The sequence below is a fragment of the Delphinus delphis genome, chromosome 11 (genome assembly GCF_949987515.2).
Source record: "Delphinus delphis chromosome 11, mDelDel1.2, whole genome shotgun sequence".
NCBI lineage: Eukaryota > Metazoa > Chordata > Mammalia > Artiodactyla > Delphinidae > Delphinus > Delphinus delphis.
In genome coordinates this window covers 92,764,886-92,790,849 of record NC_082693.1, presented here as the reverse complement: position 1 = coordinate 92,790,849, position 25,964 = coordinate 92,764,886, and the positions used below count along the sequence as shown (strand labels likewise).

The 25,964-nt window shown below is 51.1% G+C and overlaps 1 protein-coding gene across 1 annotated transcript; it reads right to left on the bottom strand.

The window, feature by feature from the left end:
* Positions 1 to 2,217: 2,217 nt before the first annotated feature.
* On the bottom strand, positions 2,218 to 25,964 carry GTPBP1 (GTP binding protein 1). The gene is made up of 12 exons (XM_060025677.2): positions 25,773 to 25,964; positions 23,011 to 23,122; positions 16,474 to 16,654; positions 15,532 to 15,880; positions 11,863 to 11,986; positions 10,887 to 11,001; positions 7,908 to 8,052; positions 7,610 to 7,792; positions 6,751 to 6,886; positions 5,934 to 6,112; positions 4,464 to 4,664; positions 2,218 to 3,557 (listed from the first exon to the last, which is right to left on the bottom strand). Exons 1-12 carry the CDS (start codon positions 25,962 to 25,964, stop codon positions 3,465 to 3,467), a joined length of 2,010 nt encoding a protein of 669 aa, XP_059881660.1. The 3' UTR covers positions 2,218 to 3,464.

Genomic DNA, 25,964 nt, shown 5'->3' with positions numbered 1-25,964 from the left:
TTACCCACTTTACTACCGAGCTCGTCCGCCGTCAGTGCCGCAGTCCCCCTCCGCGGGAATTAAACCCTTGTCCCTTGTACCTGTGTTGGGATGGCACGAGGTTGGTCCCCTGAAGAGCCAGAATCTTGCCAGTTCCAGGGAGCAGGTCCTGGCCCTTCCCTGCAAATATCTCCCCAGATTCAGTGCGTCCAATGAGCAGCTCCAAGGGCCAGGGGTGGTTGCCCAGCTGGACTCTGAACACACGCCTCTCATCCTGACCATGGCACCTGGCCCAGGGAGGGGCCCAATCACAGCTGAGAAAATAAAGGCAGGAACAGGTCAGTAGGCAGGAGTTGGGGGATAAACTGCTGCAGGAGATGGTGCTGGGTGGAAGGCAAAGCCAGGCCCAAGGCTTCGGGCCAGTTACTCAAGCCCTCAGCTCTCTCTCTGCATGAGGAGAAACCTAGTACTATGGCTCGCCCCTCAGCAACTGCTCGCTTCATCACCTCCTATTTCATTCACACTTGCACTGCATTTAGCACCATTTTTCAACAAAGGTCGTGACATCCCTGAGCCGCCTTAGTAATCGCATCCCTGGAACGCACCGCACACCGTCAGGGCTCAGGGCCTCTGTTCGTGCCCTCTGGGGCCTGTGTGCCCACGTCCAAACCTGAAGAGGCCCTCATGGCACAACCCTCACACCGTCTTTTCTACGGTCCGTCCCGTGACCCCAATCAAGCCTGCGCTTCCCCTGCACCATGGCACATTTCCTGTGGCTTATTCTGTGCTGGGGAGGCCGATAAGCCAGAACAGTGGGCCTGGCTGAATTAAAGATGCCACACGTGTTAGCTGCGTTACAAAAGGGTCAGGATTTGCCATTTGAGGTGACTGGATTAACAACTTTATTCTTCATCAACAACAAAAGGGCTGGTGTTTTGTTCCAAGTAGATAGTTGGTAGGGCTGAGACCCATATGGGACCTTTGTAGTCCCAGCTAACGACAATAAAACGCTGCAGTCAGCTCCCTGGCTGGCAGGTGTGGGCCTGGCGACCACAGAGATCAGAAGGACCTGAGTGTTGGAAGGCAGAGGCCAGGGTGGAGGCCACAGCTGCAAAATGTAAAGGAAGTGGTTATGCTCACAGCGGCAGGAGAGTTCCAACAAAACGTGGTTCTGCCTGTTCCAAGGTCCCCCATGGCCAAGTCCTGTGGAAACACAAATTCCACAGCACCCACCGTGGGGACAGAGAGCACAGGGTGCTGCTCAAGGCTGGAACTCCTATTACAAAGGCACCTCTGGGCAACGGCCCCTGTAAGCAGAACCAGAGTCAAAATTCAAGAGGGGAACAGCCAGCAGACAATGGAACTAGGACAGGCTGAAGGACACCGCTGGAGTGGGTGACTGGAATGACTGGGGGCTGGGGGCACTGTTCCCCTGAGCTCCAGTGTCCTTAACCAGAAAAACGTAACTACCGCCACCTCCCTCATAGCCGCGAACATCAAAGAACATGAAGCGAGGGAAATGCCTGGCACAGTCCCAGCTGAACAGCAGAGACGTGTCCACGCCACATTTCTCCTTTTGAGCCTGCTGCCCAGCTTGCGGCCTCTGCCATGGACGTGGGAGCCGGCGTGGGTGGTAAGCAGTGGGATGACCATTATTCACCGGGTACCGCCCACGTGCTGGGCACATCAGGGCCTCACACACATTCTCTCGCTGAATCCTCGCAACAACCTGACGCAGGCATTTACCTCTTGCTGTGGATGAGGAAACTGAGGTTCAGAGGATGGCAACTTGTCCTGTGTCACAGCTGGCGAAGGAGTCTGGGTTTTGGAGCCATGCCTGCCTGACAGGAGAAGCTGGGCCCCTCCCGGCCCGGCCCGCAGCCAGGGGCTCTAGGGCAGGCAGAGCAACGGAGTTCCCCGTGGCCGCACCTCCACCTGGAGGGGCTGGGCAGGGAACAGGACACCGTCAACTTGGAACAAACTTTTATTTTGTGTGCTGGTTTGGTCGGTCCATGGCCACAGGTCAGTGGTAACTAGAAACAGTCAGGAGGAGAGGAGAGGGGAGCAGCAGTCCGGAAGCAGGAGTGGCGGCGAAGGGTTGGGGATGGAAGGGAGGCGAGGCTGAGGAAGGACCCAGCCAGTTGGGTGTCCCAGGCTAGAGAAAGAACATATCTCTGCCCATCAGTCCACCCTAAAGAGAGGGCTTCAGTCCACAGCTCCGAGCAGGCTGGTTTGGGGCCCATGCTACCATCTCTGGCCTGGGCAACACCACCCCCACCCCTGGCAACGATTCTTCCAAAGGGCTTAATGCTCTGAGCTGGGTCTGGAAGAATCTTTTTTACTACCTCCTACCTGCTCTCCCTGTACCCCAGTTGGAGCTTCCAAATCTGGGGCTCAGGCCCTTCACTGCTGGGCTCCTGTAGCAGCCATGCTGGGGCGATGTGGCAGGGAAGGAGGGGTTCCAGTCCCGGCCTGGCTCAGAGGAACACCTGGCACCCCTGCCAACAGGAGGTGCTGTTGACTGTGACCCTCAGCAGGCGGACCCCAGGCCCAATCATCAGTGCCCTGAGGCCCAACAAGAATCAGAGTCAAAGTCCAAGCAGGAGGCGGCCCCAGGGCGAGGTGAGAGCCCCAGCTCGGCAGACTCAGCAGAAGAGGAGTCACCCCAGCCAGCCAGGCAAACAAAGGATTGTCTCCAAGGGGAAAGAAGAGCCACAGCTGTCTTCAGGTCAGTGGCAAGGTCAGAGGGGCAAGGAGGGTCCTACAACTCAGTCACTAACACCCTCCACACGTCTACAGTTACAGCCTAAGAGCTTTTGGCATTACCTGTTTGGGGCTTTAAGGGAAACGAGGGAGAAAGAGAAAAGGGGGACCACCGCTCTCCACGCTGCTGAGATCCCCAAGTCGCAGAAGGACGGCCCCCTGCTCTGGCAGCAGCCTGGAGGCGGCTCCGTGGCGGGGCTCCAGGCGCACTGGAGAGTGAGCACAGGCAAGGAGGGCGCGCTTCGGCTCCTGACAGCCCTGAAAGGTTCTCACAGAGACACACGAACGTACGGACAGACAGGCAGCCAGCTAGCTCCTGGAGGCTGGTGGCCAGCCACGGAGGAGAAAGGGGAAAGACTGCCAGGCCCTGACCGGCCGTACTCCTGCACCTCACACGCCCACACACACGCACACGCACACTAGATAGATAGATAGATAGATAATAAAAAGAATAAAAACTAAGGGCCCAGATGTACAAAAAAGGTGTGAGTGAGGAAGAAGGTGGGGAAAAGAGTTGGAAATGGTCAGTCCTCCAGAAGTCTGGCCACCTTCCTCAGCTTATAAATTACAACCCCCTGGAAAACGGGGGTGGGGGGAATGACGAGGCTCCGGGTGCGGCCTGGGGGAGGGCGAGCGGTGGTCAGAGTTGCTCTGGCCCATCTGGTGGAGTGGTGGCCAGAGAACGAGGATCCCTTGGGTGGTGGAGGTGGGCTGGGGGAGATTCAGCAGCCGCTGGCGGGAGTCAGGCAGGCCCCCTGGGACTTCACCTTGTGACGCTGGCCCCCCCGTCGCCGGCCCCCGCTGCCGGGCTTGGGCTGAAAGAGAGAAGAAGGAGCTTGAGAAGCAGTGGCCCATCGGGAGCAGGGCAGGACAGGACAGCAGAGGGACAGCGGGGAGCGGGGGCAGGAGGTGAGCGAGCAGCCATCTGCTATGCCCTCCACCAGATGGAGCCGGCGCCCACCCTGCCTTCCTCGCAGCTGGTGGGTCACAGGTGATCACGGTGAGAGGAGCCGTTCAGAGAAGCACAGAGTGAGCAGGAACTAACGTGTGCCACTGCTGACAGGTGGGAAGAAAAAAGAAATGAAGGAGTCAGAGGAAAGACTCGACGGGGAAGGAGAGTAGAAAGGACAGGTCCAGGCAGAAGCTTCCTTCTTCAAAGAGGAGTCGGACGAAGAGACGCTGGAAAGGGGCGATGTGAGGGCCACCAGGAGAGGACTCCAGGGGACAACGCTGGCAGGAGGTGCCAAGTGAGAGCCACACTGACAGGGCCCAAGACCACCTACCCCTAAGGAAGTGTCACGTCAGGGAAGGGGCCAGGAGGACCCTCTAAGGCAGCGTCTTTCAGACGTTTGGGCTGCAGTACGCACATCCATCACTTGCACTCTCACACACACAATGCTCACTCTTACTATGACAGGGAAACGCTGACATTTTTCTATTCTCTTTCATTAAAACTAAATGCTGGTCAGGACCCGTTAAGTTCATTTCATGTACGCCACATCTCAGTTTGAAAAACACTGCCTTGAGAGACAAAAAGCTCACACTTAGATAGCACTTAGGGACCTGGAGTTGTGGCAAACACCCATCTAGGAACTCAAAGACGTGGCAGACTGGTGAAGGCTGCCGGTGCTCTCCTATGGGTCACCTCCACGGCCATGCCCCCGCCCCCACCCCGCCCGAGGCCGTCAGGGGCCCAGGACCAGCCTGGGAAGCACACTCACCTGTGGCTGGAGACTGCCGGATGCAGCTGGCTGCGCAGCCGCTACAGAGCAAGCTTCATCTCCAGTTGGGGGTGCCCCTACTGCTGGCCCTCCAGAGGGACCTCCCTCTTCTCGTTTGGGCAGGGGACCCTTTTTCGTCGATTGCATTTTAATCTGCTGGGGCTTGGAGTTCATTGGGGAATTGTTGGTGGTCTGGAGGAGCTGCAGGAGCCAAGGGGGTGGGGGATGAGACAGAGCTGCAGGCAGTGACCTGGGCTCAGCTGCCCCCGCCCCGCCCCTCAGGTCTCAGGGACCTCTCACTCCGTGGCCTGGCTGGGCCTGGGCGAGGTGGGTGGCAGGAGGGCGATGACAGGGCAGTGGGGTGGAGAGATGTCCTCTCCACTCAGCGTGCCAGGGCCGATGTCTCACCTGCCTCAGCCCAGCCCAGAAGGGTTCCAGCCTGTTCCCTGCCCCAGCTGCTCTTCCCACAGACAATCTGTGAGCCTCAGCCATCTCCTACTCAGCCCAGCTCCCAGGCTGGGGTCCAGCCTGCCCAGAGCATCAACTCTATCTCTTGCTGCCCCTGTAACAAGAGCCTGGGGTAAGTTTTAATTTTGGGCCTGCCAGAGAGATCAAGTGAGTGTCTCAGGAGCTGGAAATATTTGGAGTGTGGCCATCAAAAATCTTAAGAGCTACCACCCAGGAAGGACTGACTCAGAGCCTTCCCTTATGGCCCAAGTTCAACCTCACACAAAGCAGCGAATAGGCCCAGCCGCATCCCCAAGGGCATCACAGCACGTGCGGGCAGCTTCTGCCAAACCCTCAGCCAGCCCGAAGCAAGGGGGCCTCCGAGGATGACCCTCCCCACTCAACACACTCTGCAGTCTTAGTGACGTGGATGGGCCTAAGGAAGGCCATTCTGGAGGAAAAGCAAGCCTGAGGTTGATTCCAAGATCTCAGACAGGATATATGGAGCAGGGGTCAAACCACTCTATCAAGTGCCACTACTCAAGGCCATGGATGAAGTCTGCAGAGGGCATAAGGTGCGCTCCAGGACACAAAGAGCTCAAGCCCATGCCCCACTGCCATCCAGCACTCACTCCAACTGGACCCACTGCTCTAAGGGCACGGCCCCAGCCAGACCATCGGAGCATGTGCCCAGCATCTCAGAGGCCAACACTGGCTAGGCCCAGACATTCTCCCACCACGGACTGCCATACCTCAACTCCACCTTCTCTCCTCCATGGTCACTACCAAAGCTCAGAAAGACAGGAGGTCTAGGGAAACCTCTGAGGAGAGCAGAGAAGATGGCACTGAGGCTATACCTCGGCGCTGTTCCAGTTCTCCCAAGGTAGGGACTGGTGCCTCTGCCCCCGGCAGTCAGTAAGATTTCACAGGCTTCTTGAGCAGAGCGTTCTGTGCTCACAGTCTAGAACTGGAGCAGCCCCTGGCACTTCTTGTAGGCAGGCAAGGTGGTCTGCCCGGCCGTACCTTAGTGATGGTGCCTACAGCCTTGGTGCGGCCTTCCCGGAACACCAGCCGCTGGTCTATGTGCAGGTACTCGGGGGTCTTGATAAAGCGGAAATGCACAGTGGCCTTGTCCCCGGTGCGCAGACAGTCCTTGTCCATGCTCAGGATGGTGGCTGTCTGCCTGATGCTCCCACAGTGCACTGCCAAGGGAGCCAGGAAGTCAGGAGAGGCCTGAGCCACTCAGTGGCCTCAGGGCAGGGGAGGCAGTGGGTGAAAGCATGAAACAAGCTCGAGCTGTGGCAGGCTGAAGACCTCAGAGGGCAGAGTGAGGCTAAGCGACTGAAGGCCCGTTCTTGGATTGATCCTGCCTCACATCCTCCCACTTCTCCCTCCAGTTAGACCTCGCCTGTCCCCGGACCCACTTGTCCCTAGCTCCTGAACACAGGGCACTCTGTCTGCATGCGGGCCTTCTCCGGACTGGGGGCTTCTCGATGGCAGGGCCCTTGCCCATCTTGTCTTTGTCCCCAGCACCTTGGCAACACCGCCTGGCACACTGCAGCACTTGGTAGATGTCTGCTGAAGGACTGAGTGTGAGGTCCTTGAGGGCAGGTCTGGGTTTCCAGAGCCCAGCACCGAGCTGGTACTTGGTTAGTGTTTGCAAGAATGAATAAACCACAAGCCACAGCTCGTGGGTGGAACAGAGGGGATGGTATCACTGAACAGGGCCGCGACCTGACTTTTGGCTGCAGCTGAAACTTTGGGGTTTGGGTTGCTGGAGCACACTGTAGGGGGAGCTAGAGCAGGGGGCTTCAGGCTGGCAGTGCCTTTAGACACCTACCCATGGCCTGGTACCGCGGGCTGATTGTGGTGGGGTGGTGAAGGACAAGGATCTCGGCCTCGAACTCCCAGGATGCTTGGGGATTCAAGCGTGGAGAAACCATCACCATGCCCTTCCGGATGGACGAGCGCTTGATCTGAATGAGAGAGAATCCCAGACCTCAGGGACAATAATGCCTTCTGGCTTCACCCCCTGGTCACAGAGAACCAGGACTCCTTCTGGGAACTGCTACCACCCCAACTTGGCCGTGACCTCTCACTGCACTGGGCCACAGGCCTTCTTCAGTGCTACATGGGAAGCCTCAACACTGCTATTGGGGGGTCAGGAAAGACTTCACACAGAAAGTGGCATTTTAGCCAGGACTTGCGAGACAGGTCAGAATTAAGTGGGTGGCGAGAGGGCAAAGGCAGGCAAGCACTCAGGTAGGAGAAACAGGGCGAGCGTGATCTGGCTGTTGGGAAGCCCACAGAAAACCCGGCTTTGCTGGTTAACTGGGCTGGTGCAAATGACCCAGGAGCTAGCACTGACCCCAATCCCCAGGAGACTGAAAGCTGAATGGCAAGAGGATCTGGCATGGACTCAACAGCCCCGCGTAGAAGGACCCCAGCAAGAAGGAAGCACAGGAAGGCTCCCAGCTGCCCTCACCGAGCTCAGGAGGCCGGCAGGCCTAGGTTTAAGTCCCGGTGTTCTCCCCGGATGCTGGGCAAGTCACTCAGGCTCTCCTGAGCCTCAGTTTCCTCATCTGTAAAAGTGAGGTCAGTAATCCCTGCCTTGCAGAGCAGCTGTGAGGACTGGAGATGACCCGGAGCCTAGCATAACACGGAGCCCGAGGGGAGTTCTTGGTTTTATCAACACTCACCTTCTTCAGCGCGAAGGAGGCCGTCTGGCCCCCCCGCACCTCCTTGACAGGCATGCGCTTGCGATGGATCGATTTGACAGCAATGGACAGGAAGTTACCCAAAGGATCTGGGCCCAGCAGCAGCGTGTCATTCAGTTTGATCAGGCCCCTCAGTGTTGTCCCTGACACCACTGTTCCCACACCCTGCAGACAAGACCCCGGTCCAGTAAGTCCACTGGCACTACAGACTCGCCCCGGCACCCCTGCAGGAAGCGCCACTCAGCCTCCCGCCCTATTCAGTCCACCAGAACCCACTCACCGGGACAGAGTAGGTGTCGTCAATCTGAAACTCAGCAGGCTCTTCCTCCCGGTAACTGGTGCGAGGGGAGAGCAGGTTGAGGAACATCTTCAGCAGATCTAGGTTCTCGCCTGTAACGTTGGAGATTTGGAATATCGGGCACATCCTAAGGTGGGGAGTGTGTGGAGAGAGAGGAAGAAGGCGCTCAGGTGGCGAACTCCTGCCTGACAGGGGATGAGCAGCACGAGGGCTCCTGGAACGGCTGCTGCTGCGAAGGGTCCCACCACCCCTTCACTGGCCTCCCAGGCCCTCTGCCCAGCCCACCTACTTCTGTCCAGACCTGCTCTGAGGCCTCCTCCTCCTATGTAGTTTTGTCTCTGAAACCTGTCCCCTCCTCTCTGTCTCGGTACCACTACCCTATTTCGAGCGATCATGACTGCCTCTTCTTCCTAAAGCACATACATCCTTAAAACCTTAACCAACTCTCCACTGCAGAAAAGACAGCCGGAATCCCTCCTCCCAACATCTCTGCCAGTTTATTTCTCTCAAATTCCTATATTCCAGCCAGACCAGAGAACACTCCCTCCCTTCTCCTAAGACCTTGGTACTTTTCTGTTCCCATGTACTTGTTCACTCTGAATTGTTCACCCCCTGCCTGAATTCCTTCCCTCTTATCCAACTACCAAATCCTCTCATCCTTCAGAGCCCATTTCCAGCACCGCCTCTTCTAGGGAATCCTTCCCAGATGGGCACTCTTCATTCCCTCTGAGTTTTCAAAGAACTTTTTTTTTTTTTGTAAATTTTATTGAAGTATAGTTGATTTACAACATTGTGTTAACTTCTGCTATACAGCAAAGTGACTCAGTTATACACATATATATATTTTTTCATATTCTTTTCCATTATGGTTTGTCACAGGATATATATATTTTTTAATTTATTTATTTTTGGCTGCATTGGGTCTTCGTTGCTGTGCATGGCCTTTCTCTAGTTGCGGAGAGCAGGGGCTACTCTTCGTTGCGGTGCGTGGGCTTCTCATTGCGGTGGCTTCTCGTTGCGGAGCATGCTCTAGAGCAAGGCTCAGGAGTTGTGGCACATGGGCTCAGGAGTTGTGGCTCACGAGCTCTAGAGTGCAGGCTCAGTAGTTGTGGCACACGGGCTTAGTTGCTCCGCGGCAATGTGGGATCTTCCTGGAGCAGGGCTCGAACCCGTGTTCCCTGCATTGGCAGGTGGATTCTTTTTTTTTTTAATAAATTTATTTATTTATTTTTGGCCGTGTTGGGTCTTCGTTTCTGTGCGAGGGCTTTCTCCAGTTGTGGCGAGCGGGGGCCACTCTTCATCGCGGTGCACGGGCCTCTCACTGTTGTGGCCTCTCCCGTTGCGGAGCACAGGCTCCGGATGCGCAGGCCCAGCGGCCACAGCTCACGGGCCCAGCCGCTCCGCGGCATGTGGGATCCTCCTGGACCGGGGCACGAACCCATGCCCCCGGCATCGGCAGGCAGACTCTCAACCACTGCACCACCAGGGAAGCCCCCTACTTTTAGTTTTTTGAGGAACTGTTTTCCATAGTGGCTGCACCAATTTACATTCCCACAAACAGGGTAAGAGGGTTCCTTTTTCTCCACACCCTCTTTAGCATTTATTCGTAGACTTTTTAATGATGGCCATTCTGACTGGTGTGAGGTGGTACCTCATTGTACTTTTGATTTGCATTTCTCTAATAACTAACGATGTTGAGCAACACTGCATGTGCCTATTGGCTATCTGTATGTCTTGGGAGAACTTTTTGTGTCTCTGTTACACGTGACTACATCTGATTTTCTGTCTGTTATCTGAATGGCCTCTATATCTCCTATTCACGATTAGTCAAACTCCTCAAGATCAGGAATTATATATTTCCCACAGCTCCTGGAGTAGGGACAGCACAGAACAGGCACTCAACAAAATGAATGAATTGAAATGGGGTCGACTGAAACGTACTCCCCCTGCTGGCCAACTGCTGGTACTGAAGACAGCGTCAGGGCAGAGACACAGGCCAAAATGTCTGCTCCGGGTCCTGTACTTAAGCAGCCCCAAGACTCTGGGAGAAGGAGCAGTGTTAACAAAATTTACTATTATCAAGAGATTATCTCTGACCAAGGAGCCGACCACCTTGAGGACAAGGACTATGCCCAAGTCAGCTCTGACTCCTCAATGCCTAGATGAAAAGCCCAGCACAGAACAAACACCCAATAAATATTTATGGAATCAGGGAATTTCCTGGCAGTCCAGTGGTTAGGACTCGGCGCTTTCACTGCTGAGGGCCCAGGTTCGATCCCCGGTCAGGGAACTAGCATCCTACAAGCCGCGCGACATGGCCAAAAAAAAAAAATTTTACAGAATCAAAGGACATGCTAATGAGTAAATGCCAAAACTGATCTGTGATTAGAGAGCTTTTGAGAAACAACCGTGTAAAAAAATTAATAATAACCATCCTAAAAATGGCTGTGTATCTATCACACAGCAGCCAGGCACGGTGCCAAGTGCTTCACATACACCATTTCCAACACTTACAAGAGCCCCATGAAGAAGGTAGTATTATTCCCATTTCACAGATAAGGACACCGAAATATCAGCTGGGATTCCAACCTCAGTGAGACCAGCACCTCAGAATCTGGGTCACCTGATACAGCCCCCGAGCAACACTGCTGAGAGCACAATCTTCTATTTCAACCAATCTCTGTGCCTGTGCAGAAGTGAATGCTCCCAGGACTTCCCTGGTGGTCCAGTGGCTAAGACTTCATGCACCCAATGCAGGGGGCCCGGGTTCGATCCCTGGTCAGGGAACTAGATCCCACATGCTGCAACTGAGAGTTCGCATGCCACCACTAAAAGATCCCGCATGCCACAATGAAGATCCCACGTGCCGCAACTAAGACCCGGCGCAGCCAAACAAATAAATAAATATTTAAAAATACATAAATAAATAAAAGGAAGAAGTGAATGCTCCCTACCCATTACCTCTCAGAGCTGAAGTTGGAGGCTGTAACAATCACATCATCCTTGCTCTGCACCAACACAGGGATCTTGCGGCAGCCGGGCGACTTCAGCAGGCGCTGTAACAGCTTCAAGGTTTCTTAAAGGGTAAAATGGAACGAAATTAGGGGAACATAGCCTTCTCTTTTGGCCAGGCTTCTAGGGCAAGACAGGTCCACTCATTACTGATGCAAGCAGGAGACAAACAGATGCACAGTGTTAAATGCCATAATGCCTGGAGAAGCAAAAGGAGGATCAAAACTTTGGGTGGGTAAGTGCTTGCTAGAGTAGAAGGAGAGTACAGATGGGGACTGTCTGCTAAGGTTATAAGTCTGAAACCTGTCAGGTTTCTCCAGAGTCTCTAGAAGACCTGCATCCTATAAGCAAGTGATTTGGGGTCCACCAGAAGGACAATGTTGTTCCTAGAATGCCCTGCTTCCTGGAAAAAAAGTTCATCTGACAAAAGGATCTCTAGGACATTTAGACACCTGTAGAAGTCCTTATGAGGCCCTCCAGAAGGATATGTCTTCACTTCTCTTCCACCATCTTTAGCAATGGGGGAGAAATGCATGAAAGCCTAGTCTTGCAACACTGTTTTGAAACCTTTGGTGGTAAAAGGTAATCAGACTCTCTGCCCAAATGTCTCCATGTATGTCCAGCTTAGATGGTAAAACCCAACCCCTTCTGCCTGGAACCATCTGAAAAGAGATGCCAGATTAGGGATTTCAAGGACCTTGAATTTGTAACCAGAAGGAACAATGAACAGGAGATAACTCTAAGCTCTGCTCAGACCAAGAGGCAAACAGGGAGAAAGCAAAAGATTCTGGGTTGATGGACATTCAGGCCAAGGTCTAAGCACAATACAAGGAAACAGAAAATTCCGGGTAGCAGATCACCAAGGAGCCACAGTGCGTGACTGCTCCAAACAGAGAGACTGCTGCTGGCTGCTGGCTTCACTTACCTTGCAGGATGTTGGCAGGACACATGTCAATCTTGGTGACCACCACAAAGACAGGCACATTGAGTGCCAATGCCAAGCCCAGGTGCTCCTTTGTCATCCCCACAATGCCAGCATTGCTGCCCACCTGCACCAACACAGAAAGAACTGTCAGGACAAGGGAGACAGAGGTTGCTGCTGGGTGGGCACAGGGGCTCAAAGAAGGCTGAGGTAAGAGAGAACTCCCATCTCTGAGGCCACCATCAGAACAGGACACAGGGGGCACAAGTCTTAGGCCAGAAATAAAATGGCTGTAGATGAAAGCTGGGCTGGGCACAGATTGCTTTAACCTCCAATTTAACAGTGTGGGCTATCAAAATCTGAGGAGACTTCGAAACAACAAAAAAGACAAACTCAGTCTGGGAAAACAAAGTCATCAAAGTGGATTCAGTTTAACATCCCTGGCCCCCAGTTACCCCATCTATAAAATGGGGGATAATAATATTCACTTTAGAGGGTCACTTAGGTTTAAATGACCAAACATATGTCAAAGGTCCAGCACACAACTAGCACGAATTAGGTATTCAAGCAATGGCAGGGACTTCCCTGGTGGCGCAGTGGTTGGGAATCTGTCTGACAATGCAAGGGACAAGGGTTCGAGCCCTGGTCCAAAAAGATCCCACATGCCGCAGAGCGGCTAGGCCCCGGTGCCACAACTACTGAGCCTGTGCTCTGGAGCCCGCGAGCCACAACTACCGAGGCCTGTGCACCTAGAGCTCGTGCTCCGCAACCAGAGGCCACCGTGACAAAGAGTACTGCCCATGTGCAGCAGTAAAGACACAGTGCAGCCAAATAAATAAATATAAATAAATTTATTTTTTATAAAAAGCAATGGCAGCTGTTACTACTGTTACCATTCCTTCCTGTAACAATAAATGTTTTAAAATATCATCATAAAGGCTGGTTAAATAAATTAGAGACATGCACAAGTGTGCGATACAAAAGAAAGAGGAAACTCTTAACTGATGTGGGATAATCTCTAAGATATGTTTTAATGGGAAAAAGCAAGGTGGTATACAGCATGCTATCACAAAGAGTGGTGATTGGATCACCGTTTGAAAAAAGCAGCTAGAAGACATTTGGGGGAACATCTGAGATAACATAAATACTTTTAGACTAGATATTGTATGATATTAGGGAACTCTTGTTCGTCTTCTTGGTTGCAATAACAGTAGGAAGCTGTGTGCTAAAGTATTTTAGGAGCTGTGTGCTGAAGTACTTGGGGTGAAGAGTTACAATGTCTATAATATAATCTACTTTCAAATGATTCAGCCAAAAAACCAACCAACCACAAAAACAAACAAAAAGAAAACAAAAACCATACATACACACAGGAAAACTCCACATATGCATCTGTCACATGTACAGATAAATACGGCAAAATGTTAATGATTGTTGGCTCCCAGTGGTGGGTTTATGGTATTCGTTGTACTATTCTTTCAACTTTTCTGAATGTCTGATATTGGAGGGAGAGAATATACACATATATGCTGGGTGATTACAAAATATCTCTAGGGGATACATAAGAAACTGGAAGTACTGGTTGCCTGTAGAGGAAACAACACAGGCGGAAGAGAGGCTTTAAGTCCTTTGGTACCTTTTAATTTTTGTACCATATGAATGTATTACTTACTAAAACAAAATAAAATTAAAATTAAAATCACCAAGACATATTTATACAGGGCTTTATACATTCCAGAGGGACTTCCCTGGTGGTCCAGTGCTGAAGTCCCCTTCCAAGGCAGGGAACGCAGGTTCGATCCCTCGTTGAGAAACTAAGATCCCACATGCCGCGAGGCAACTAAGCCCGCGTGCCACAACTACTGAGCCCGTGCGCCTCAACTAGACAGCCCACGTGCTGCAAACTACAGAGCCCATGCACTCTGGAACCCACGCACCACAACTAGAGAGAGAAAACACGCACACTACAACTAGAGAGAAGCCTGCATGCTGCAACGAAGCACAAGCGCGCCGCAGCAAAAGATCCCGCGTGCTGCAACTAAGACCCACCACAGCCAAAAATAATAAATAAATAAAATAAATATACATTCCAGCGTCTTCAAGCGATGCTCTCATTTGATCATTATGATTCCCAGGTGAGCTACCACCTCACCAGCACAGATGTCCCACGCATGTTCCCTTTTCCTACACCGGGACACCTCCACCATTTCCCTCCTAATTCTTCCCATTCCCTCCAACCACCTTTCCTAACCAATGCAGACCTGCTTTTGTTCTTCCCAAGCAGGATAACAGAATGCTCTCTCTCTCTGTTGTCTCTATATTTTCAAGGTTTTTTTGTTTTTGTTTTTCTGGAAATTGGTTGCCATGGAACAATAATGAAATATTTCATTGTTTTCCACAGAAATTTTTAGTATTTAGCTCATGGCCTAAAAGTCAGATAATACGTAACATTTCATCTGGGGTGAAGATATGCCCGTTAATTGGCCTTGATCACTGGAGCTCAGTTAGAAGAACGCTCATGTTAAACTGATTTCTACACCCTTCTTAATCCCAACCCAACAACTGCCCCAAATACACCCTATGGCTCTTCCTTCGAAACCCTTTTGTAGAGCGGCTTTCCTCAGCCAGTCAAGGTCGGTAAGGGCCCCTTGCAACGTTCAAAGATATGGGAGATAAAACCACAATGAGATTGCAAGAACCTCGGGCACAGAGAGCTGACAAGGGTGTTCACACATGTGCTCTGCCTCTCTTTAATCTCCGGTCTGGGGAGAATTTGCCTGGAAACCTCTGTTTGTGGGGCAACTTGATCAAGTTTGCTCTGAACAGATGTTGGCATTTACTACACTTATTAATACAGACAGCTGGAGGAACTGGGAAATGGGGAAGGGTTTTGAGAAGGATTTTTGCCAAAGGAAAACTTGCTCGCTCGCACTCTCTGTGAAAGCTGTGAAGTTGTGACCAAGGCCGTGGGCCTCACAGACTCCTACTCTCTGGCCAGGAAGATCAAAGGGGCCCAAATGCGAGCTTCGAAACATGATCCAGCCCAGAAGCCTCTGCTCCCTTCCCCTTTCAGTTCACCTACATGATGAGCTGCTTAAAAATCTATTTCCCACGAGCCTGTAAGCTCTATGGGAGCTCGGGACACCCTGTTCACTGCTCTGTCTTCAGGCCTGGCACAGTGATAGGCATGCAGAAGCTTCTCAGCAAATAGCTGTGGGACTGGTTGACACTGGTTCCAGGCTTCAGAAGAGGCCACCTCTCAGGCCCCTCAATGGCTATCTGCACTCTCGTCCATTTCCCTCCCAGGCCGCCCCCTCTCTGAGGGTGCTGCCTGGTGTCATTTCAAAGTAGCCCAAGCCCAGGAGGAAACACTTCTGAAGGTAATAAGAAATGCCCCAGGAGAAACCCTCCCTTACCCCTCTCTGAAAAATGAGAGGTCTGCAAATGGCACCTTGGTTTCTGCTTAGAGGACCTCCTCCTGGCCCAAGCTAGGAGAAAGATCACGGTATGCTCCTTGAGAAGGCTGGGCACCCCTGTAAAACTTGTCGTTCTTACCCAATTTCAAAGCCCTGAACCAAAAGGCCCTGTCTCAGAACAATGTCAAACACCTGCATATCACCACAGCCCTGGAGCCCAGCTGCAGCCCCCGCTCCTCGGCAGCACCCCACTTACCATGAGCATGCAGAAGTCAGGTAAATGGCCGGTCATGCCGAAGACCGTGGTCTTCAGGTACTTCTCATGGCCGGCCAAGTCGATGAACGTAATCACCTTAGTGGATTTCTCACAGATCCGTGTCCACTCCAGGCTGCCACCATGGCTGTCTGGCTTGTTTACCACATTGCCTTCACTGTCAAAGCCCAGAATGTCGTTGCCCACACTGCTGGTGCGACCAGATTCAATCTCGTGTTTGTGGCGGAAGAGTTTCTGGCGGGCGAAGCCTCGGCCATTGTCCAGCTCCCCGTGGGTCAGGACCCCCAGAAGCGTGCTTTTGCCGGCATCCACGTTGCCCACTACCGCTACCCTGTGTGAACACAAACCCATACGTTTGTGTGAGAGTTGGTGAGTGAGTGAAGTGGACCTCCACAACCGGATCCGTAAGGACGGGCTCGCCCCTGAGCCTCTCCAGCTCTCTGCCCCTTCTATTCGTGGAAGAGCACATTAGGAATGCTCTTGGAGCTGTATCCAGGGAGTAGAAAGTTACTCAGGAGGAACTGAGTTCCCACCACAATGACTTTCTCCCTTAACTTCCACTAGCTTTCCCAAAGCTGCCAGACAGAAGCCCTAAAGCCGAGAGAGGTACAAAATGCTCTCCTCCGTTACCCTGGTTTCAAGCCTCCCGGCCTGACGGGAAAGCGAATGCAGCCCACAGAATGGCCACAGAACATATGGTTGGCCTCTCTCCCACTCTCTCCAAATGGAAATATTTAGGGATGAGGAAGTGCAGAAACAGAGAATGCAGCTATCGGTGTCTCTGGACACTCCTTCCATGCCTCAGGAAGCGAAAGGGTGTAGCCGACACACCAGGTGTCAAGGGCTCAATCACCGTTCTGTGTGAAGCCCTAGACCCCAGGGTCATGCTTCAGGGGACCTGGAACTGTTCTGAAGCCTCCTCACCTGACTTCCAGGAAGTCATTGTCTCCTACTCGTTTCCGGACCAGGTAATCGCGCACACGGCCCCCAGCTTCTTGACGTTCCCGGAGGAGGATGACATCAGCCTCTATTTGCTCTGCCATGCTCTTCACTGTGGCATAGGAGGCCTCCATGTCAGCTTCACTCAGCCCGTACTCAGTCCCATCTGGTGACAAGGGCCCAGACGTCAGCCTGCCATCAAGTCTGCCAGTCAGCCACCCCTCACAAGGTCCCACCCTGGGCACTGACGAACATGGCTCTCTCTACCAGATACTTCAAAAATTTGCGCACAAGTAAAGTTAATAAATAATAGCCTTCTCCATTAAGCAGGGCATTCATTAATTCATTCAACAGTAATCACAGAGACTCTCCTAGGTTTTATGCCAAGTCTCAGGCCGGGTACTGGGAATACAGGTGCCCTTAGCGAGCTCACAGCCCAGCGGGAGAGACAGGAAATTAATTAATTGCAATACAGCTTGAGTGCTTTACTACAGAGCTGTACAAAGAGAATGTAAAGCACGAGCAACTAGCATTGCCTGGGGAAGCTGAGGACAGCTTTGCAGGGCGCTGACTCCAAGCTGCGTCTCCAACCATGAAAAATGGGCCTGCGGAGAAAGGAGGAAAGACATCCTAGGCAGCAGAGCAAAGCATGGAGCACGGCAGATCATGGCACGTTCAGGGACCAGTAAGCAGCTCGGCGCGTCGGGGAGCGGGGTGTCAAGTGGCAGGAGACCACATGAGAGGCAGAAACAGTTAGGCAGACGAACATCACACAGCAGCAAAACACATATGTACCAGGGTGGGAAGCCTTGGGGTTACACAGGGGAGTAACAAGATCAGATCGCTATGGGACAGAAAGATCTCTTGAGCAGCAGTGTAAAGTGAGCGCTGGCAAGCGAGAGACCAGAAATGGGGAGCCCAGTTAGGAAGTAATTCTAATAATCCAGGCAAGAGATAATGACAGGAGACAAAGGAAAATGGAGAGAGAATTTAAGAATGAGTTTAGGGACAGATTTTTAACAGAGGTGGCTCAGGTAAAATGTCCAGCAAGTAGCTGGAAAAAATGAGTCTGAGCTTAGGATGAGGAAGGATGGCCAATCAACCGCTAATGTATTGAATGCCTACTGTATGACAGTCCCGGTCAGGTACTGTCCACATGGTACCATATCTCATTCCCACGGTAGAATGGCAGCTCCTCCAGCTGTGTCCTGGGAGCACTCCTCTCCTTCCCTGGGCTCACGTGCCCAACCTCTTTTCTTTTCTGCCTCCAAAGACCTTGCAGCACCTTCTCTCACCCCCTTCCACTTCTCCCCCTACAAACAAGCTCAAGGCTTTCCTAAACTAAAGGAGACCCAACCCCTCTTCCCTTGCCCCAGCTTATCTACTGAGCTACCATCTCCTCCAAGCATCTCCAGAGTAATGGACACTTGTTGACTTTATTTCCTCACCACCTTCTCACTGATCTGATGACTATGGAAAAAACTGGTTTTCAAGACATCAGTGGCGTTCTGCCCACTCATCCAATGCCCTTTCCTTGACCCCTTCACAGTCAACACTGCTGGCAACTGTCCCTTTGTTTACTGAGGCACTTCATTCCCACCCTGCTTGCCTATAACCCAAACTCTTCTGATTCACCTCCTGGCTCTCTGGGTCTTACTTCTGTCTCCTCTGCTGGCTATTCCTGCTGCTGTCCCCAAATGTCAGTCTTTTTCAGTAGTCAGTCAGTGGCCTTCTTCTCTATCCTTGAAACATTCCCCTTGGCCTTCTCATTCTATGGGTTCAACTGTCATTTTGAAAACTATGAAAACATTCATAACTAGTCATTCTTCCCAGAGCTCCATCCACACCCTTTTTAAACAACAGCACAAAAACTAACACCATTAATAAAGCATTTTAGTCCTCCCTGCAACCCCATTAGTTAGGCATTACTGTTCCCATTTAATAGTGGGGAAACAGAACCTAGAGGTCTCTGTGCTGGGAGGGAGCAGAGGGGCCGTGTGAGCCTGGGTCTTCTGATTCCAAACCTAGAGGCTTTTCCTCTGGCAAGGGCTCCTCTTAGTGCCAGACCAGTTCCTCCTCTTGCCTTACCTATTTCTAATGACACCACTATTGTTCCAGTCACCCCAGCTTAACACTCATCACTCCAGTCCTGCCCCTTTCCTTGTCCCTGCTCTCCTCTTTTTGCCAATCCAATGCCACCAGCCTGATTTAGGCCATTATTCTACCTGAATCGCCACAAGAGATCCTTAACTGGTCTTAGCAAATCCAGTCTCTGTTTCCGCCAAGCCATCCTGCATAGACATACAAGCTCAAGGTCCTAAAGAATGCACAGCTCTGACGTTGTCACTTCCGAGTCAAAGCCTTGGAAGGGCTCCCCAGGCCCAGCAGCGCTCAGTTCCAATTCCTTAGAGGCTTCCATCCCCCTCCCCCGCCCTCCCCTTCTAAGCTTTGTTCCAGTGCAGGTGGCCGAGTCACCATCCCTCCATGTCTCTGCACTTTTCTAGCTCTATACCTTTGCTCATGTATTTCCTGCCCTAGAAAGCCAATCAGCGTATCTCCACTTGTCAAAATCCTACCCATTCTGCTCCCTTATGAAGTTTACCATATGGAATAGAGTTTTGGATGCGTGTCTTCCCCTGCTATACACAAGCATCTCGAGGACAAGGGCCATATCTCAAACATTCCTGGACGCTCCATGGGGGTGCCTTTCCTATACCAACTCGTCAAACGTCTGTAAAATGCAAAACAAATGAACAAAGAGGATGCAGTTGAGCCAAGGAGTTTCTTTTTCTTTTTCTTTTTTTGGCTGCGCCACATGGCACGCAGGATCTTAGTTCCCCAACCAGGGATCGAATGCATGCCCCCTGCAGCGGAAGCACGGAGTCTTAACTACTGGACCGCCAGGGAAGTCCTGCAAGGAGTTTCTAAATGCATGGCCAACTGCGCTCTGGAAATATTCTGGGTTAGAGAAGGTCTCGGAAGCATCCCTAAGAGAAGGCCAGCTAGCCCTGCCATTCTTGCCAGACCCCCAAATTCTATCCAAACTTTCCTGCTTCTGGCACAATGAGAAGCTTTCAGATCCTACCCCACACCAGCAGGCAATCACCAGTGTCACCTCATCCATCCAGGGCTCCCAGAAATGCACCCAGTCACATTACCCTTCTCCAGCACGCTCTATACTCCTCACTCTGTAGGAGTGGAAACAAAGGCCAAGGAGAAAAGCCGCAGAGGTGCAATTACTAAAGGCCACATATTCAGCCATGCAGGAACCTAATCAGATCTCAGTCCTGCCACTGACTTACCTTTCTTATATGCACTCTCCTGCTCAACATAATGCAAAGGCTCCCCCAGATTTTAGGATAAAAGTCTAAACGCTTTGGTATGGCATTCAAAGACCCTCAGATCTGGGCCCTGACTACCGGGAGACTGGGTCCAGTCTCCCCTCCTGACACTCCCAACCTCACATTCTACATTTCCTACTCTACTGAATCACTCCTGGTCCACCAAATACTCCACACTCATCAATGCCTCCATGCCTCTGTGCTTGTGGCTTTCTCTGCTCACTCACTACTGCCTCCACTCACCTAGAAAACTCCTACTCATGCTTTAGAATTCACTGAAGGGGCACCTCCTCCTTTGGAAAGACTTTTAAGTCTTTTCTAATCCTCCCACAAAGATGTAACACTCCTCCCATGCTCCCTGAACTTTTAATGCAGTACCTGGGTCTTAGAAAGTCATGATTTAATATGTGAAGAATGAACAAGGCTCTTTTTGAAAGAAATCTCATGGTAAATCATCTATAACCTGGAACCCTTAAAAAATTACTACTGCAACTATTAATACTAGCTAACATTTATATAGTGCTTACTATATGCCAAGTGTTAATCTTCACCATGCCACCATGGACTAGATTCTACTTTATCCCCATTTTAAGACAAGGAAAAGAATCAGTAGGCAAACTTAGACCCACCAGGTTCCAGACCCTGAACTAACTGCTAGGTCACATTGCCTCCTTTTAAAATATCAACCGTAACTTAAGAATGTATACTTAGGGGGCTTCCCTGGTGGCACAGTGGTTGAGAGTCCGCCTGCCGATGCAGGGGACACGGGTTCGTGCCCCGGTCCGGGAAGATCCCACATGCCACAGAGCGGCTAGGCCCGTGAGCCATGGCCGCTGAGCCTGCGCATCCGGAGCCTGTGCTCCGCAACGGGAGAGGCCACAACAGTGAGAGGCCCACGTACCGCCAAAAAAAAAAAAAAAAAAAAAAAAAAAAGAATGTATACTTAGGGACTTCCCTGGTGGTCCAGTGGTTAAGACTCTGTGCTTCCAACGCAAGGAGTGTGGGTTCAATCTCTGGCCGGGGAACTAAGATCCCACATGCTGCACGGCGTGGCCAAAAAAAATAATAATAATAAGAGAAAAAAAGAATGTATACTTAAAGAGCACATTCCTCCACCCTGCTTCGAATTTTTTTAAAGTCTAATTTATCCCTACAAAACTTGCCTCAGGTTGTGGGGGCAGTGGTGGTACCATCTGCCCGATTTTATAGATGAAGGAAGCGTCAAACAGAGGGCAAGCACCAAGCACACACAGAAAGTCAGGGATGAAGCTGACCCAGGGGGCCTCGCATCTCTTTTAGTCTTCTGCTTGATCTTCAACTTGTTTAATTACAATCTCTTTCTGCCCCTAAAGAATTCCAGCAGGAAGGAGTCACTATGAATCTAATAGCATCCAATTGGTAGATGCAAAGATAATGCTTGGGTGTGTAAAATACGTGTTAATGAATGTTTGCCATCTTGTTATGCTGTGCCACGGGAGGGTTAATTAACTGTGAGCCACCGAGGTATGGTAAAGTTCAGTAAGAGTCCACATTAAAGAATAAGCAAAGAGTGGGGGCTTTAAGAATCTGGGTCTTCAAAGAACAGTCCCAACACTTGTCAGAACTGATCTAGATGTGGTTTCTTCAATTCTATAAGCTGGAAGTGACCTTTGAGTGGTTCATCCTATTACAGGAGGCCAGGTGTGCACCTGACCCCAAAGCTTTCAAAAGCCTACCAATGATCCCCCTAGTCACCAAATGGAATGGCTTTTTCTGAACCTGACTCTCCCTGCTGTCTCTGCAACACTTGACAATGCTGGCCAACTCCCTCTCTTTCTTTCTTTTCTTTCTTTCTTTCTTTTTTTGCGGTAAGCGGGCCTCTCACTGTTGTGGCCTCTCCCGTTGCGGAGCACAGGCTCCGGACACGCAGACTCAGCGGCCATGGCTCACGGGCCATGTGGGATCTTCCCGGACCGGGGCACGAACCCGGTAGGCAGGCAGACTCTCAACCACTGCGCCACCAGGGAAGCCCCTCCCTCTCTTTCTTGACAGAACCTCTTGGTTTGCCTATCTCTCTGACCATGCCTTCTTTAAGGTGGTAACACCTAAAACTGGGGAGGTGGCAGTAAATACAGAAAGGAAAGGATAGATATGAGAAACATTTCAAAGGAAGGCAGAGCAATATTTGGAGATCAAACCCTTCTTCCTTGTGTCATTATTGCAGCATTTCCAAATACTGTTTTCTACTGAGGTTAACTATGTATATGCCATCTCTCCTTCTTGGGACAGAGACCAGATTTTAAGTATCTAAAAGTGCTTTGCAACAGTATCAAGACCTTCTAAGATACTTAATAGATATCTGTCAAATAGTTCAAGACAGATTTTGAGATTTCCTCCATCTTAGACTCAAACTACAAAAGAACTATTACCTGCCTTTACAAAAGCTACATTCAGCAAAGAGAACTAGTCCCTTAATGATGCATCGAGGCCTACTTAGGCTTCTTGTAAAGACGACAGAGATAAGATCTGGTACAGGCTAAATTCATAATTATTAAACAAGTCCAGCTGCCATTTCAGCAAAGATAATGTCTTAATGAAGATGAGAGTAAGCAGGCTTTGTATTGAGGATATAAACTAGGAATGACCAGGGGGAAAAAAGCCCAGGATATAATCTGGGATTCTGTCATGGGGGCTGCCTTCCTCTAAAACAATGGGTCCCATTACAATGGAATGAGGGGCTGGGAGGACAATAACAAGTCCCTTCCAGAATAGCAACAAGCCTACATGTCTGATGGGATCTCACAGGGAGAAAAGAGGACCTCTGTTATCACAGCTATCCCCACCGAATGGTCAGTATGGTCCAGGGCAAGGCAGCCTTGCTGAAGAGAGGAATTCTGGATGTCCTTTCCTTGCTGACATCAAGAAGTATCACAGGGGTTCTCTGCTAAGCAGGCAATAAGTAGCAATGGGATCTGCAAATTGGGCTTGGAGGGGAAGACTTAGAGCTGCCTAGGGAAGGCTTAATTCTAGACCTAACTGTGACTTACTCTTACTCTATCACCTCGAACAAGAAGTTTCCTTGCTTTGTGCTTCATCTCCTCTTATGCAAATGTAGAGTACTGGAGGTAGAAAAGCAGCATCTGTAAAACCGCTTGGAAAGTGAATTTTTAAAAAAGTAAAGTGAAAGGAAAACTAGGCTCACCTGATCCCTGCCCAATGACATATATGGTCTCTCCGCATCCCTCGTCCATCCTCTCCCACATTTGCCGAAGGAGGCTGTCATACTGCTCTGATGTAGGGCTCACTAGAACCAGCTAGAAGAGAAACCAACAGCCTTAGGACCACACTTACTAGAAGAACACCACAGCCAAAGCAGATCAAGAGCCTGACCAAAGACCCTGACTGAACCCCACAGCACCCTGATCTAAAAGAGCTGGGCAGCCCTCTCATGCCCTCTCTGCCTCTCCTTAAATAGCCTTTGAGCCCAAGGCCTTATGAGAGTTGAGTTATATGAAGTACTGAAATGAGTATGTCTGAACCACAACCCACAGAAAAGAGGGTGTGAGCAGCCTGCCTCCTGCTGCTTAATGGGAGGGGCAGGATCCACAATGACTGAGAATCTGGCATTGTAGGTAGAAATTAAACGAGTAGTGCTTTACACCTACATGCCAAAGTCTTCTACCTGCAGCTTGCAACTCACAGAGATCTCCATCCAAGGCCAATGGTTCCCATAATAACATAAGAAGTCTGTTCCAACTTGCCTTGGCTATCTCGATTATTTAGGAATCGGCAGTAAAAACTGCTGCAAGACTCATCTTTATCAACAAAACACATTACCCCTAAGATGGGTATTAGCACCGTCATTTTGCGAATTTCTGCGAATAACATTAAAATATCAACCACTTATCTGAGGAGGCCATTTACCAACAGGCATGTCAGATCCCATTCTCTAACCACTCATGTGTGACCTTGGACAAAGAACTTAACCTCTGAGTCTCAGTTTTTTAATCTACAAACTGGAGATACTACTACCTACATCCTAAGGCCACTGTAAAGACCAAATAAGATAACATGTAAAGCATCCAGTCCACAGCTCAGTAAGTGGTAATTACAATTTTCTTCACCCAATCATCCTAGAAAAAAAATCTTCCTGGATGAAACTAGCCACCACAGTTCACTAACTGCTTCTCCTTTTGGAAGCTCTCAGAGCCTTATGTCCATCCCCACATTTAATTGTAGCAAGTATATAAACTTATAGCTTCTAATCTTTTCCTCAGGAATCAATCTGTTCAACCCCTCTATTCTCTCCCTTCACATCAGTTTTTCTTTTCAATATCATCAGTATTAATCTACATATAGCTTCTCAACTTTAAAATACTGAGAAGGACTTCCCCAGCTACATGATGAAGCAACACTTCCCTATCCTGGAACATTAAATAAGTTGGTCAGGAAATAGAGGTACTACTCTCTGCAACTCTGCCCTGCAACTTCCCACTGTTTTCAGGCTTCTTCAGCACCTTGGCCATGAATTGACATCTAGCTCATCTGCTTGAGTCAAGTGTATCTCTTACAATTTCCTGAGTTGACTCATCAGAGCTTATACTTTGAACCTGGGTGCTCGGACTTGTGCATCGTGTCCCATTACCTCACACATTTCCCCTGACCATCCTCTCTGAACTTGGCCAGCCTCGTTACGGCATTAGAGGTGCCAGACAGGACCACTGTGACAAGGTGCAGTACCGGCTTCTAAGTGCTCAGCAGAGACTAGAGGGAGAGATCAATTAGCTGCAAGGTAAAGTTCTCTCCTGTTTGGACCAAGTTTCATGCAATTTTGCCACCACAGACTAGAAAGTCACAAATGTTTTCAAAAGTCGTTAAACTTCCCTACTGTAGGTATTCAACAACAGGTAGGAGGTGGTATCGGTGTTCTATCTTCCATCAGCTGCTATTTAATCTGCACAGGGAATTATCAGTTTATTCAGTTCACTTCAAACATTTACTGAGTAGTATGTAACCGGCAGTATAGTAGGTTTCTTACATACAGTTCTCGTTTTTACAATGCATCTGTACTAAAAAGATGATGGAGCTGGAGAACTGAGAGGTTAAGAAACTTTCCCAAGGTCACAGAGCCTTTTTAACTGGCAGGGCAGGAAAGGGAACCCAGCCCTGTCTGACCCCAAAGTTGGCATTCTTTCCTTTAGCAATGTTAGGTACCTTCGAAACACCAGTCCCAAATTATACTTAATTTTTTATTCCTCCCACCCCCAACGCCAAGCAGAAGATGAGCCCTTAAATCCTGCCCACCTTCTCAAGAGCTCAGAAGACACGATTTAAATCGTCCTTCATTATTCCAGTCAAACAACATAAGGTCCCACTCCCAGAATGGCGAAATGATGGGTCACTGCCCATCTTTCACTTTTGTTTTTGGTGGGTTTGTAAAGTAGACATTCTTCAGACGTCCTTCTCCCGGACTGAGCGACTACTTAATGTTTCCTCTCCCAACACCAGGAAGAGCCGCAGCTGACTCCCTGCTCCCCTCTCGGACTACATGATCCTCCCGCGCGCCCTGCCCAAGCCACCTCCGACCCTGGGCTGCCGTGGACAGTCCACGGGGAGAGCCACCCTCGATCTCAGGGGAGGCGGCACCGCGTGGGGACGACCACTACGCGAGTAGCTGCCGGCGTCCGGCGCCCGCGTTCCACGTGGCGGAGGCGAGGGGTTGTGATCCCGGCGGGAGCCGGACGGCGGGAGGCCGGGTGGGCGCCGCCGGGGAAGGACAGCGGTGCGGCGGGCCGCCGGAGCCGCCCCTCACCGGGGAGCCCGCCGCGCGTCCCGCACTTACAGGTGGGTGGGCTCGGCCCCTCCTGCCCCCGCCGTCGCCCCGGAGACTGCGCGGCCCCACCGCCCGGTACCCCTCGGCGCCCGGACGGTCCCCTCAACGCCGGCGCCGGCGCCCGGGCCTACCTTGCTGGTGAGGTCCAGCTCCGGTTCGCCGTTGAGCGCCTCGCCGTCCTCGCTGCAGTCCGAGTCGAAGCCGCCGTGGAGCCGGGCGGCAGCCGCCGCGGCCCTGGCCGCCCCCGGAGAGCTGGGCTCGGGGGCGAACATAGAGGCAGGGACCGGCGAGTCCATCGGGAAGCGACTCCGCTCCGCCGCCAT

Bases quoted from the DNA above. Each gene is read 5' to 3' on its own strand.
- GTPBP1 (XM_060025677.2), bottom strand. From the start codon at position 25,964: ATGGCGGCGGAGCGGAGTCGCTTCCCGATGGACTCGCCGGTCCCTGCC. The intron at 15,881-16,473 runs GTGAGGAGGCTT...GTGTTCACACAG, and splicing joins AATGACTTCCTGGAAGTCAG to GGTAGCGGTAGTGGGCAACG. The intron at 7,793-7,907 runs GTGAGTGGGTTC...TCTTGTCTGCAG, and splicing joins ACGACACCTACTCTGTCCCG to GGTGTGGGAACAGTGGTGTC.